The sequence below is a fragment of the Netta rufina genome (genome assembly GCF_964035555.1).
Source record: "Netta rufina genome assembly, chromosome: 1".
Lineage (NCBI taxonomy): Eukaryota > Metazoa > Chordata > Aves > Anseriformes > Anatidae > Netta > Netta rufina.
Genome location: NC_140123.1, coordinates 117,485,666 through 117,501,182, shown reverse-complemented (window position 1 = coordinate 117,501,182; position 15,517 = coordinate 117,485,666). Strand labels below are relative to the sequence as shown.

At 39.1% G+C, this 15,517-nt stretch overlaps 3 protein-coding genes across 9 annotated transcripts in view; 1 reads left to right on the top strand and 2 right to left on the bottom strand.

Annotated features, from left to right (window-relative positions):
- Window positions 1-14,078, bottom strand: part of SENP7 (SUMO specific peptidase 7) — a 44,356-nt gene extending 30,278 nt beyond the window's left edge. Inside the window, exons 1-4 of one of the 7 annotated variants that reach the window (XR_014618719.1) lie at window positions 13,908-14,078; window positions 7,517-7,561; window positions 4,949-5,056; window positions 2,625-2,719 (exon numbers count right to left, since the gene is read on the bottom strand). Coding sequence is in view for 6 of the 7 variants with exons in the window: in XM_084292383.1 (XP_084148509.1) it covers window positions 2,625-2,719; window positions 4,949-5,056; window positions 7,517-7,561; window positions 13,908-13,913 (254 nt within the window). In the remaining variant the exon portion in view is untranslated. Of the gene's footprint in view, window positions 1-2,624; window positions 2,720-4,948; window positions 5,057-7,516; window positions 7,562-8,481; window positions 8,513-13,907 lie in introns of those variants that run through there. The other 6 variants (XM_084292383.1, XM_084292386.1, XM_084292387.1 and 3 more) reach the window with 6 other exon arrangements.
- LOC311219954 (putative protein ARB2BP) lies at window positions 9,643-12,932 on the top strand (the record flags this gene model as incomplete). Its single annotated transcript, XM_084303310.1, has 2 exons — window positions 9,643-9,669; window positions 11,871-12,932. The coding sequence occupies 2 exons, from the start codon at window positions 9,643-9,645 to the stop codon at window positions 12,930-12,932; spliced, it is 1,089 nt and encodes a 362-aa protein (XP_084159436.1).
- TXNL4B (thioredoxin like 4B) lies at window positions 13,980-15,476 on the bottom strand. The gene is made up of 3 exons (XM_084292443.1): window positions 15,228-15,476; window positions 14,727-14,878; window positions 13,980-14,274 (listed from the first exon to the last, which is right to left on the bottom strand). Exons 1-3 carry the CDS (start codon window positions 15,357-15,359, stop codon window positions 14,109-14,111), a joined length of 450 nt encoding a protein of 149 aa, XP_084148569.1. The 5' UTR covers window positions 15,360-15,476; the 3' UTR covers window positions 13,980-14,108.
- Between the last annotated feature and the right edge of the window lie 41 nt (window positions 15,477-15,517).

Genomic DNA, 15,517 nt, shown 5'->3' with positions numbered 1-15,517 from the left:
TTATGCCAAAACCAATCTCTGCTATGAGGACTGGGACACACAGATACCTAAATTACCTATTAAATTGTCTGCAAAATGAAGTGAGTAAGTCACACAAAAGGAATTAAAAAAAAAAAAAAGAAAAACTGATGCAAAGCAGGAAAAAAGCAAGCAAAGTATGCACCAAAACCAAGTCCTGCTGACAGAAAGCAACCTTGCACAACACTAAGACTGGAGGCATCTTGGTGAAGGAAAACCAAAACAGTGTTTTTGTTTCTACAGCAAATACCCACCTTATTTATGCCCTCTTCTCCACTTCCACACATATATGTAAAGGTAATGAAAACATACTTAAAATTGTAGGAATGGGAAAGAAAAAAAATGCAATGTGAAAAATGCTGTTAGCTGCTCCTCTCGAGTCTTAAATCACTTCACGGGCAGAAGTATTACGCTAACTTAAGAGTACAGGATGGAAATAATTCATATCAGTTGGCAGAAAATGGCTGACCTCTACTGCACACAAGAAACAGAGCTCCTAGATCCAGCTCCTTTCTCAATGCTTGTATTTGGGTACAAATCAGTGTCACAACCCTTGGCTCCCATTTGTTCAAAACTATATTACAGTGCGATCAAAAGCAGACCTAGAAGCTACCAACTTCTCTTGGAATAAAGAATGGCTTCACAACCATCTCCATTGCCAATATTCTTCTATCAGTAAACCCGGATTTTATACAAATAAGTATTTTAACAGTGAGATCCCATGTATCATGGCAGGGTCCCCTGTCAGCTCCTGTAATAGCTGAATACTTATCCTGGGCTCACAGAATAAGGCCACTGATAGACTTGCTATATATCATCTACGTTTTTGCAGTATGTAGACAGACTAGGTGGTCCTCAGCCCTTCAAAGCCCAAGTGAATAAAATGATGCCCAATTAATAATGGGAAACTCTCATTGTCGCATTCATTGACTACATCATGTGGAACAGAAAACCTTTCTGTTGTCCTCATCCTCCTACTCTAAGACCCTGCCCCTCCAGCAATTCATTACAAGTCAATGTTTTAATGGCAAACATTCCAACTAGCCTCACCGCTTTGCTGGAGCAGGAAGTTATTACGACCTGGATGTGTGCATCAGGGCAAGGGGAAGCACTATGTAACGATTGTCTCAGGGTGGTACTCGATTCAGTTGTGACATATTACAGTTAATGTTTAAAATTCTGAGCGGAAAGAATCCCATCTTATTTAAGTACTCCTCCTACCTTCCCCCAAAGAAAACAGACCAGGACTAGAAGCTTGAATTTCAAAACAACTATTTTGTTGTTGTTGGATTGTGTTTGGTTTTTATTTCCCTCTTAGAGACTACAGGAGTAATACAGCTGAGGTACGTGCATGTCCCTTGGCTTTGTTTCCAGTCAGTGATAGTTACGCCTTGGATCAGTGTCATCCCCTTCCCCAACAATAAAAAAAAAAAAAAAGCTTCATAAGTGGGATTAAAAAAACAAAAACATAAGATGACCAATAAATATAATGCTTAACTTCCTGCAAAAACGCTAATCGGACTATTTGTATTTAACAAACAGTTAAAATCTGTTCTGACACAATCACAAGAACATATAAGAGATCACCATGGTATCAGAGGGACTACGGAACTAACACACCTTGACACCTTGTCCAGAGATCACAAACAACCCACCTCAGAGTCCCTTTCCACAAGGCCCCGAGCAGGTATTCGAATGTAAGCAGTCACGTTTTATGACCACTTCCAACCCTCATGGTCCTTCCTCTCAGTAGAAGGAACAGAAGCAATGAACTACTACATTTTGTAATCCAGAACTTCAATTAAACCGTGAGCAAATGTGAGTTTGTGCTAACACATCCCTTTAGTCACTTCTGACTAAAAGAAGTGGCAGTAACGATGCTTAGGCAACACTTTAGATGAAATATACCTCCCTAAGGATTTGGTATTAGCTACCATTAATTAAGATCATACTTCAAAAAAAAAGTGAGGAGCTAAGAGTTTGCCTTGAAGACTTATTTCCTGGTTTCACAGTAAATGCAAGTGTGACAGAACACCTACTGTCACTATGCATTCTCGTGATCTTTGTTTCTAACAGTCTCTCCTTACAATAAATCATTTATGACCAAGTTAAATTCCAGTCAGAAAACAGGGCAGAGAATGGGGCAAAAATCATGCAATTATTTCCATGATTTATGGAACAATAGTTGTTTCATTAAGATAAATAAAATTAACTCTTTAATGAAGTCACTATGCTTCTTGGCTACTGTCACTGAATCTATTTCTCCATTTTCATTTCCATTTGTCTACAATGACTGTAAAGCTTCAGAGTTTTCTTGGACACTTTTCAAGATTGTAAGCAGGTCAACAAACTGTAATTCCTCCAGTCAGTGTTCCATTCTCATTTTGATGTTGCAACCTTGTGTTGAAGCAAAAAAAGGTATGCTTGCTTCATAATTTAGTGTCATTAAGTCACTGAAACATTATATTCTCTGAAGATGGGCTACCAGCTTGAAAACCATCTCCACATGACCCAATTAACTAGAAACCAACAATACCTGTATTCAAGGAAGATTACGAATTTCAGAAAATACAAACAGAATAACTAATTTTGAAATGGCTTCTTACCCAATTGATTCTTCATCATTAGAGCTGCATCTGTCACAGTCCCTTTGCCTTTTTCCTTTTGCATAAGTCCCTCTGTTGCTGGCACTTAATCTCCACTGAAATAAAACAAATAAAGTTGGAAAGTTCCAACAGACCCAAGTGTTGTAACTGACATTACACCTGAAAAATGAACAACACCAGACATCGAGACAAGTCAACTGATCAGATAGAGCAGAGATGCAAGGAACACATACAGCAATTTCGTAACATATGAATTTATTTACTATAAAGAATGTGTGTATTGCCTGATCTTGCTGGGAACTTGCTCTTTTTTCCTCCAGAATTGATACAGGACAATTCAATTACTCCCCTATTTTAAGGGAGCACCATCCCAAAAAGATACTTAAATATTAAGCTTGTTTCACATAGTTGCAGTTTAGTGAGATAACCTCTACTTTAACTCTGTGAATTTAATCAAGTGACATTCCACTCACAGATGCATAATTCTAATTAGGAATTAGCTGAAGGTTTGATATTTGCATAGCGTGACAAAAGCAAGACCTGCCCTTCCCCAGGTCATATTGCCTTACCAGAATGCATTTATAATTCCAAATTAAATCAGTGAAGCCCATGAACACGCTGTTATTTCTGCAACTCCAGAAACCTCTCTACTCTATCCTCACATTTTTCATATAAAAGATAAACCAAACTGAGGTTTGAAAATGATGCCAGTCAGGCTTAAGGCAGACCAAGTTATCATCATTTCTGTTTGAGTGTGGTGTGAAAGGATGCCTGAAAGGTTCATGCCTACACATATTTTGCATGCTTTAGAGATTCAAAGATGTGTACAAAATCATACTTTTTCCTTACCAAACTGACTGTAATGAAAAAAAACAAACAAACAAGCAAACAAAAAAAACTCAGTTTTACAACAGCTGGAAGCAAGAAGGTGCTTTCCCCTCCTTCTGCCTCCAAACACCATGTAGCTCAACAATCAGTGCTCTGAGGAGAGCATGTGACAAACCTATATGCTCAAAATCAATGAAAGCTACACAACATATTTTCTAATGATGTTGAGCCAACACTCAATGCTAAATACAGCTTGGATAGATGTTTGGTCCTGTGTATAGAATAAAGATTTAATTACAATAACTCCTGAGTTCTCTCTTTTTACAAGAGAATATAAAAAAGACTCATTTATAGCATATGAAGACCCCTACTGCATGGAAAAATATGAAATACGTAGAAGGTAAGGAAAACAAGAAATTGAAGACAAGACAGTGTAGAGGAAATAGGAAACGATTTTTCAATTCACCCAGTCCAGTCACCATTTTTGTATAGGCAGAGAGAAAGACAGGAAAAATTCTGTACTGGTGCTACCTGGCTCTGCCTAAGAGGCTGCTGCTTTTAACTCCAGGGTATGACTTCCTAGTTCAAAGCCCTACTACAACTGCATGCTCTGCTTGCTTTATCAGTACAGAACATAACAGGGCCTACCATGAGAACTGGGTCACATTACCAGCACTCCTGTAAGTTACAAGAATTCCTAACTTTCCTTACCAGGTTTTGACAACTTCTCTGTAGAGGAGCTGTTTTGTCTAGCCACATGGTTCTGAAAGCAATAAAACTGGCAACAAACTCGCAATGTCCTGAGTTGAAGGAGTCAGGAGCAGCAAAACACATTTCTTAAGTATGGCATTTAAAAAAAAAAAAAAAAGTGAATTTCCAACAGATTTTGTACTTGTTTGCTTCTATGCCTGACCCAGATAATCAAGACAATCATTTATGATAATGCCATTTACAGTCTTAATATGGAAATTAGTTACTTCTGCATTAAGACTTAAAATTCTATGAAAACTCATGTTGTATTTCAACTATTCTCTTAGAGTTTCAGCTCTTAGAGACAAATAATAACCAACTGAAAACCGAATGTGAAAGCAACTTCCATAGCATAATAAAAACAGCTTGGGTAAGTAACCCAAGTCAGAAAACAATGGAACAACAAAAACACGTACATGCCTTTAAATTCATGGTGTAAGAGAGAACTTCAGCACTTGAGATTGGCTTTAACAAAATGGAAACCTTCTGTCAACTCCATCTGAGGACCAACTCTGCTTTTTTATGATTTAGGCTAGTAACACAGCACAGGCTTCCATTTCTGTAGCTGTACGCTTGCAGATACATTCCAGACCTACCTACACACTTCACTTTCCTAGTTAATCTAGGTCAGTTACTGGTCACATAGGTATAAGGAAGTACAAAAAAAAATATCCAACCTCCGAACCAGAATAAAATACCCATGCAACTTTCCTACATACTTTATGCTCTGAAGAACTTCTGTTTACCTCTTTTAAAGGGTAGTCCCAATGGTGGGAGCCTGGGAGCCTTGTCAAAGGGGACTGAACTTGGACATCCTCTGACTTGGTGTTTGGTTTCTTCTTTGGGATACGAAACTGAAAATAGAGGATGTTACACACATGATAAAACTTAATTATCTGCTGGTGCTATGAGCTGACTTACTGCCAGGTACAAAGTTCTTGTAACCATGAGACAAAAAGTTGCAAGTAAAGCACTGACCTTTGACTTGAACAATACATTCTCATTGATGCTTCATCATAAATCAAGTCATACCACATGAGGAGCTAGTTTTAACAGATGAAATGTCTTAAAAAAAACACAGGAAGACTCCTCATATTTCATTAACTTTACAATGACCTCAACTACATGCCCAAGAGGTGAAAACAAATCTACTGGCACTGAGTTTTCTCACTGCCCTCTAGTTTACTTACACTATAGATTAGCCCTCACATATCAGTTTAAAGAACAATAAAGAAAAAAAAAAATAGCTGAACCATATGAGGTTTGCTCACTCAAAAAAAAGAGCATTTATATCTTGTAATAGTATCAGTGCTTTAGTATGATTATTTAGCATCACTACTCAAATTACTATCAGCTGTTGTCATTCCCAACCTCTGCAAAAATGAAACTGATATTTCAAATTTAAGTACTGAAGAGGAAGCATTTATTAATTCTTAGTTTACCAGTTCAAAAAAAAAAAGTACGTAGGAAATAATTTATCGGCATTCAAAACAAAAATAATCAAGCTGAATTGCTGCAAGTTCATCGAGACAAGAAAAGGGTTACATTTTCTATCAAGTCGATTAAACCCGTTAAATAATCTCAGCTAAACAGAAGAATGGAAGCCTTGACATTTCTCCAGGTATCCTGAGATGTAAAGCCTTACCACTGCAAATATGACCAGATTCATGTGCATCAGCAATGGAATGTAGTGCTGATACCTTTCACAGGATCAGTATGTCAGCCAAGAAAAGGTTGAAGCTACTCCATATGATGGCTACTGCAAAATGCATTTATGAATTGAGTTTGATGGATGCCAGATGTCCCACCTTGCAACATGAAAGTACAAGTAAGGACTTTAGAAGAATAAGGCTAAATTTAATTAACAGAATCTGCATTCATCAGCTCCATATACATATCATAACTTTCAGATCATAACTGAAGTACATGGTATCACCAATGAGATAATCCTTCAATTCTATAATTTGAACTGAAAGTGCTCTTTTTTTTTTCCTCTGTAACTTCTTTGAAACGAAAACATATATATTTTTAGTGAACTTTCAGGCCCGAATTTCTATACTGTATTTCTATACTGTACCTCAACCTGCTTCTTATAGTCAAATACAATACCAGATTCCTCAAATTATAAAGGACATAAGTGTAATAATACACAGGCATCAACTTTAAATAAATGTATCTCCCCTACCCTTCAACGAATTTTTAAGGATGGAAAAGATAATTTTTCATAATCAAGAATCTCTACAGTTAGGGGGGTTGTTTATTTGGAGAAATGGTTTAGAAACTTCTCCTCTTCCAACCTCTGTATCAGCAGCAAATTCCTTGCTTCCAAATGCCACAGAAACCACTAGTCAGGCAACAGGTTATAAGCTTTGTGACAGCACGTAATTGAAAAAAAAATTAATATACATTTCATGTTACTGAGGTTCGGATGACCACTGTAATAATACAACATTAAGAACAGGTTAAGTCAGACTCAGAAAACAAAAAAAAAAAAAAAAACAGATGGACAGACAGAAAGGGATAAAGAGCACAAGATACGTTCATCAGCAACATTTCCACCTCACTTTATGTTATTTTGTAAATGTTTGCACTTGTTAAGATCTTGGTTAGTCATGGCCACAAATAACTTCTGGAACAAGCACAAAGTGAACAGGTACCCAACACAGGTCTGAATTTATGGCATTTGCAATGTATGCAAGTTGCATCAGCTTTCCTCTACGAGAAAGGGGCTGAATCAATGTATACATGCGCATATGCATTTAGCAGATTGCTCATCCCAACCAGCAGTACTTTTCAGGATGTTCAGAGCAGTAGGAGCAAGGGTCAGGAATCATGTAAACAAGGCACTGGAAAGGGCTTCATTTCCAAGCCACCAGGCAGACCTTACCCGATCAAACCAGCTGCTGTGCCCTACAATTTGCTTTCACGAGTGCTGCCATTACGAGAAACTACTATTAACATAGATATTTTAGAAAACACTAGCATACAGTGTCTCTGAACACATCTCTGCAGAAAACCAGTTACGTGGCTCTTCCTCTTACTTAATATTTTAGATGTTGCTTGGGACTTAACGCTGTCCTGAAGAGCGTGTTTATGTTAAATCGGAGGTTAACCCTTTTGTGTATTAGTATGTTCAGCAGCAGACATTGGTACTGAAGGCCACTACATAAACCGGTTCTCAGGAAAGAGATTCCAGAGAAGTGAAAGCAGGACCACTAGCGAATGAATCTGGTTACACAAACACATCAGGACACACTAGGATAGCCATAGGCTGAAAGCCTATGTTGCATGTTGTAAATTGTACGACAACTTACATTGACTTGACTTGAAGATGACGTTCTTCCATCCATGATTTTCTTCTAAAAAAAAAAAAATAAAATAAGCTTAGCAAATTTTTTTTTATTTATTCAGAGGGAATTACGATCACAGTAGTAGGTACTAAGCAAAAACGAGAAATTCCTTTTTAAGGAAGCCTCTTTAAGGAAGAAATTGACAGGCACTATACAAGAGAGGCATGTGCCTGAGAAGCGCTCTGGATTGTAAGTGCAAAAAGACGAGTTAGCCAAGTTTTCTCTAGAATTTGTCTTTAGTGAATACATTTACTGCTTAAATTCACTTACTAGTTACCCCCTTGTCAGAGAATAATTCAGGCTTTGATTACGAAGTGAAAAGGCATCACAGAAAGACATCTGTAATGCTACAACAGCTCTGATAACAATAATAATAAAACTCATGCGTTTCTGTTAACAGATCAAAGCCTTCATCAAGGGAAGAACACCGCTTCACAACTTCCAGCTCTCCAAAGGGTTTATTCTCCCTGTCAATACTCTACGTGCCTCAAAGAGGCATCTAAGACCTTCAAACCTCGCCCCCAACCTCCAGACCCCCAAAAAGCCGGTAACACCCCTTAAGCCAGGCTGGGGGTGTTTCCCCAGCGGCTTCTCGCAGCCGGCGCCCTGCTGTCAGGCCGGGCGAGCAGGCCGAGCGGTGCCGGCCAGGCGGGGACCCGCTGACAGCCTGGGGGGCACGCGGAGCCCCCAGCCGTGCCCCCACTCCCCGTTCCCCCCCACAAGCGCGACGGGCTGACACGAGGGGTCGACGGCATTTACTGCGCTCTCCGCTCAGCCTCGCAACCCCTGGCGATTTCGCTTTTGTGGCACAGACAGCCCGCCTCCCCTCTCCTCCCCGTTGATCCTCCCTCCCCCGGCGGCGGTTCAGGGGCTCGGGCGGCCGCAGCTCCCGCCCCAAGACCCCATCGGGCAGCCCCCTCAGCACCCACCACTCTCCTTGCTGCTCACCCAGGCCCCGGCGCCGCCTTGCGCAGCTCCCCCGGCTGCTTCCGGGCATGGCCCCGCCCGACCCGGGAGAACCGCCCCGCAACGGCCGCCCCTTCGCCTAACCGCCCCTTCGCCTCACGCTCCCCCCTTTCCCCTCACAGGCGGCCCCTCAGGGCGGCCCCTTCCCGCCACTTCTCCCTCGCAGCGCTGCCGGCGGGCTCCCTGGGTTTTAACTTTCTGGCTCATAGCCAAGTGTTAAAGGGAAAAATGAAAATAAAAATAAAAACCAACAGTATATAAATGACGCAGAGCAAGTGACAGCTGCGTGGTTGCACAAACCGGCCTCCGTCCGCCGAACCGATCAGTTGTAATAAAATCAGTAGTTCTGGAAATCCGTTACAACGGTTGCAGCACGCGCTGACAAGCATTGAAGGGAGGGAGGCAACGCTAACATTTGTGAAAGTACTATAAAAGATTCCAATATATATTTTTTTAAGTAACATCCAACAACAACAAAAAAAGTTTAAATTGTATTTTGTTTTACTAATTGCACTTACATCTCCATTTTAGTCAGAATTCTGGAGATGGATTGTTCCTGTACTGCCCTTCAATCCGCGCGCCTCCCCTGTCACACACACCGCAACCGCTCTCCTACCTCAGTGCTGAAGCCAAAGAAATCCTGCAACTGAACACCACCAACATCAGCATCCAGCAACATAACACCCTCAGCTGATGTCTTTGGAAATCCCTTTACAATAAAAACTTTTTTTTTTTTTGTTAGCATACCTTCAGAATTGTAACTTTGACATGTAATTTTTTTAAATAATAGCAGCTATTTCCTCTTGTTATTAATTATTTATATCAAGTAATGGGAAGCTGTGGGGAAAAAAAAATAGTTTTGACGCTTGTTTACTTTCACATCAAGGAGACTTAGCTTTAATTTATGCTCAGGTGTAAAACATGAGATGGTAACTGGTAACCTGGAAACATCTGAAATACTTAACACTTCAGATGGCCTCAATAGTCAACAACTGATGTATTTCATAGGCACACCCCAGAATAACGTATAAAAAGAAAGGAAATGTGAACTCACATGGGTTTCCTTTCATATTATGGAGAAATTATTTACACCCCCCAAGTCAAAAAGATCTCTATCTATGATGATGACGACAGATTTTACAGAACTCTTGGTAGGTACTGCTGAGCTTTGCTACAAGAATTTTTTAAAATAACAAATTTCATACTGCTTCTATGATTTATACTCTAGTAGCATTTATAATATGCTAAATGCTGCACAAATACTAACCAAGCTTAACGGTGAAACATCTTACAGTCTGAGTAGCAAGATAGTGGTTTTTTTTTTCTTACCCAACGATATTGTTTAAAATCAAAACTTATGATGGCTGCCAGAATACAACATATTATGTTTATATATAAACAATTAAAGAAGCAGAAATCAAAACTGATTTAGAAAATAGATTTAGTAAAAAGAAACTCATTTTGCAACTACAACTAAAACAATAAATTACTGTTGTGGCTTAACTCTGTGATATTACAAGAATAAAACATTAGTCTAGAGAAAACAGTAAGGTTCTAAGGTGCTGTTCATCAAACGAATGCTCTTAAGCAATAACCTAGTTATTGATATTACTAATTGCTTCATATCACTTCAGTTCACACCTTGAATGCAATCTGAGGAAGGCAAGTCGTACCTACGCTTGATGTAAAAGTGTATTTTTGTGTACTTGCTTCTTGAAATCTTCTGAAAGCTTTTACAATACTCTGTAAAACAGATTTAAGTAGGTGTCCAGTGTTACATACACAGGGCTTAATTTGGCATCATATGTTGTTGTTTTGCTTTGGAATTGGAAAAGCATTGCTGTCAAGAGTGGCTTGAAGAGTGTAGTAACTTGGTATTTGTAGTGTGCTGGAAAAATATGCCCTACAGCCTCCTACAGAGGAGGAGAGAAACAGAGAGAGAAGTGCTGGATAGCAAGACAGCCTGTGAGGAAACTGCATTTACCAATTCTTATTTGTTTTAGGATGTTTTCTTTGTGAGTATCTCTTCCCCACAGACATCTTTCCTTAAGCCATGTGCATTTTTCTTACACTTAATTTTTAGGGAAAACAACATGAATATGTCCTTACTGAATATATTTTTATATATGATATGTCATACACATAAATAATATGTATAATCACATTTATATGGTATAGTTTATATATTATTGAATCTGCTTTTTATCCTTTTCTGAGTGTATTTTTAATAATATATATATATATATATATAAAACAAAGGGGAGGGTAGCATTTTCTAGCTTATTCTCTATTAATTAAAGACTGAAATGCCCCTAAAGGGATGGCTTAACACCTCAAACCCTTACGGAGATGACTTAAAGGGAGAATGTATATATGCCGTTTTGTGAAGAAGTGCACTTTTTTTTTTTTTAATTTGGAAGTGTAAGAGCTAATTTTCAATGTGCTAAGCAGCTTACTGAAGGGAACTTACATTCTGTAAAGGAGTTGAGCTCCAACACAAGCCATTTAAACAAAAGTTTTCAGATCACTTTCTGTCCTAGTAATCACCAATACCAAATGTTGTAGTTTTAACATAATCAATGTGATTTATTGCATTCTCAGTGATCCTGGTAGTTCAAGAAAAACTGAAAGATATATTGTCTTGTACCAATGTATTTGCCAAATATAACTTCTTACAAACCATTTGGCAAAATCCAATCAGTGTGTTAAACGATAGACACAGCTTAAAAATGCTTGTATTTGTGGGAATTGAATGTTAGCAAATCTCTATTAAACAAAAAAAAATCTATAGAAGGAGTCTAAGCACACCAAAGGTAACCTCATGTTTGCAATTTTACATGCACAACAACAGTCAGTAGTAGATTGAACAGATTTGAAGAGTTATTGGGAAAATAGAAGGTTATGGTTAACTAGAATATTCTGTTGTATGCAAACTTCTTCCTGGTATAATTCTTATCTGTTGATCAGTCACATGAACTGAAAAATTACTTTAGTTGAAACCAGAGGCCATAGTGTAATATCATGAAAAACTGCTGTATGGATTTGTATATCTTCTCCTTGTTCCTGGGTCACAATGGCTGTTTCATTCTGTCATTGATTCAATAATTTCCACGTGGCAAATGCTTACGAAGATCACTAATAACCAGAGAGATTAACATCAATATACTGCTGTTGAAATTTAGCAACTGCAATCTGTAACAGGCTTTACAAGCAGCTGGTTTACTACAGACCACCAAAAGCAATGAATGCTTGGTACGTAACTGCTTTTAAATGTGAATTACAACAGGTCATCTTTATGTCACTGTTGTATGGAGACCTATCCTTACGTTGACATAGTTTTCTTAATTTGCAGTGGTTAAAAACAGAGCATGAACTAAGCTTGTGGAAACTAGTAGAGGGTTCAGAGTACCAAGAGCAACTAAAGTATGACTTCAATACAAAAGGGGAACTGAGGCATCTGGACACAAATGAGTCCTTTGTTTTCAATTATTACAAGAATTCACATGAGAAGAATCATGAACGCTATCAAGTCTTGGGACATCTGATTACTCAATATGTTTATGAGCTCCTAGAAAGAGTCTGCACACTGCAGAAAGTTTATATTCCTACTGATGCTACAGAGGATGAACCAAGAAGCTTCTTTTTTATGAGTGAGAAAGCACTAACAAGTTCCTCTAGCATAGTTGTGCTTCTTCAGGACCGTGGAGTTTTCCATGCTGGGCAGTGGGGGCAAAAGGCCATCATCAGGGAGGGCCTGAACCACGGAACTCAAATACAATTCATCAAAATGGCCCTCCAGAGCCACGGGGGGGTGATCGTACTGAATCCCAATGACAACCTTGTTGACCTGAAGATGGAAAGGGAGAGGCAAAGTTTTTCTGCCAGAGAAGAATCACTGACTTCTACCCAGTCCTGCCAGTGGATCCCCAAGCGGTGCAGCAGCAGCCCTGAGGAGCACACCATGTATGTCTGGGATCACTTCATTTCAAAGAGTGCAGCCAAGCACGTGGCCTTCATTGCCCATGGCTACGGTGGCTTGGTGTTCGTTGACCTGCTTGTGCAGAGAAAATGGGAAGTCATGAATAAAGTCTACTCTGTGGCATTCATCGACTCCTTGCACAACATACAGCATCAGACTGGAAGCGATTCCCAAATACAAGAATGGATACTGAAACACTGCCGTGAATGGGTATCAAACAGTAAGCCTCTGGATAAAGCTGTGGGGTCCCTCCTGAAAGTGAATTGTACTACTGTCTCTGCTGGAACTGAGAAGTATGGCTTAGCACCTTCCTACTGCCTGCATTCTGTCTTTAAGTACCTGAAGAGCACGCTGAAAGCTAAGACCACAACAGCCTTCACACGTTCACCTATTGCAACCAGAGGCAGCACGAGTAAGAAGAGAGACAATAAATAAAGGTGTCATGGTTTGGCTTTGATAGTAGTTTCTTCCTTTCATAACCACCCCTGCACCTATGGCTCTTGGCAGGGGAGAGCCTTGGAGTTGTACATTTGAAGCTAGTTTGTTTTTTGAGAAACATGCAAGTTAACAATTATGAAAAAAAAAAAAAAAAAAAAGAGTGCTGTGTTGAAAGTTCCAGGTCACGTTCCTTTAGCTATCTGTGAAATTGCAAGTTGCACGAAATAAAGATATTAAGATATCAACTCTTATCTGTATCTTCTTTTAAATAAACTTCCTGCAGTTTTAGCTCTATAATTAGATGAAACTATCAGCAAAACTGATTTGTTAAGTACATAGTTTTCAGTAAAAGTACAGTTCTAGAGTATATAAGGCATGCAAAGGAACTAGCACTCTGAATTATCCTATTGCCTACAGCAAGATTACTTCTTAGTGCATGTCATACAGTGTTTAAAAATCTTTTCAGAGCTGTAAGATCCACCTTCCTCCTTGGAATGTTCACTTGTTAAATCTTGTGGGAACTGAAAATGGTCCATGTCTGCAAAAGAACTCTGAAGGGCAATAAAAGCTTTTCCTACAGCATCAGTTCCCATCTCAGTCAAAAAAAAAATTACTGAATAGTAATATTGGTTACAGAGAACAGAGGTATAAATATGAAAGGGAATTTGACTATTTGCAATTTTAGTCATGCCTACTAACATAGGAAGAAGTTTCCACCCCATTATTCAAGAACAGATGGAAATGTGAACAGTCAGGTAAACACTTCCACTAGCAAACACAGCTTTTTAAATTAAGCTAGATGGGCTGATGTTACGTTTCAATGAAAGTTGAAGTAAATAAGCTACTATTAGAATACACTGTTGTTTAGTTCCTTCAAGAAAATGGCACTGGAGATGCTGTCATAGTGCATGCATGCAACAAGTCTGTTCTATAGCTGCCAGTCAGCGTGCAACTCAAAGAATAGCCACTTACATGCATTCTACATGTTGAACACGTAGCTTTATTTACAAGAGAAGTATTAGGTGACAGAACATCTGTCTTCAGAAGGAGACCAATATGATCCTTCAATGCAAATGCTTGAAATGTCCCACGGTGTCGGAGGTTGTTAAAAATGCTCAAAAAGTTATCTAGAATGTCTGTCAGTTCCACAGTTCTTTCTCTCAGGCCAGCTCATTAAATTCCTTGGTAGAGAAGGTCATATTTAGGAATGTTATTAGGATCGATAGGACTTCTTACAATGAGCTTTCCACGCATTGCTCCACGGTAAATCACTTCAATCAGATCTATAAAGTCTTGCTTTGTTTTGAAGCTTCCTACAAATTTGGTGTGATCTGGAGACCTAAAGATAAGCATAAGATAAAGGCAGAATTGTAACATTAAAGTGTTCAAAGCAAAAACACTTGAAGGTAAGAAAAGCTGTATAATGAAATTAAGGATTCTGACTTGGTCATTCCGAAAGAAACCCACAGCAGTAGTAATGTCAGAGCCAAATCTGGAATATGCTGACACTTGACATCCTAAATCCAAGAAGGTACAGCATTGTGTCAAAGATTTTACCCATGCTATTTCTTGTAGAGTCAGATAAATTTCACGACTGACATATACTTATTGAATTACAGCATATTTCAAAATACTTTTTAGCTTTATGTCCTTCTCCCTTTTCTCACGGTTATCTAAAGCAGATGTTGTCAAGAACAGTTTTCAAACATTATGTCCTGTAGACAAGGTAACCCAGAGAGAGACAGCTGATTATTACAGACATAACAGATAACATCAGGTAGGATGACATACCCATAGTCAACCTTCATGTGCTGTCCATTGAAGAAAAATACTGTAGAAGGAATATAACTGATGTCAAAATACTGGGTGTACACAGGAACGTTGTTCACATCCACCAGGTAGATGACTGCCATTTTACTTAGGTCATGAGCTGTCTTTGCAAGCTAAAAAAAGTGAGAAAGGTGACAAATAGGTTAACACACAAGATGGAAAAAGGTGGAAAGCTTCATAAAGCCCATTTCCATTACACCTTATAACTTAAAGCAGGGCTAGAATATCACCTTTTTGACTTCAAAAGCTTTGTATGCCCATTCGATAACATAAACATCTGCTTAACTTTCAAATGGTTTATGGCATTATTTCGTTTAACACCTAATTGTCAGCATGCAATCACCCTCTTCGTAAGGCCCCATCTTATCCAAAAGCAACACGACCTTCTCCTGTGCGCAACAGGTATACCCGTAGAGTTTATTTATTTAAAAAAGGGGGGGGGGGGGGGGGAAACGCTCTTACAATATCATCGAGCTGCAGACAAACAGCATCGTTATCTCTTCCAAACCGGAGCACCAAAACCTTCTCCGCCACGCTTTTTATCGCCTGATCCACCTCCCTCTTACAGCTCAGCTTGGGCAGCAGAAAACTCATCGTGACAGACCGCAGCTTCCGCTGAAGCCAACCACCGAAGGATTAACAATAAAAAAAAAAAAAAAAAAAAAAAAAAGCGTCAAAAAATTAAAGCAGCGAGCCAGCCCCTAACGGGGGGTGAGGAGAGGGACGGCGCCTGGCTCCTCCCCGGGCATGCT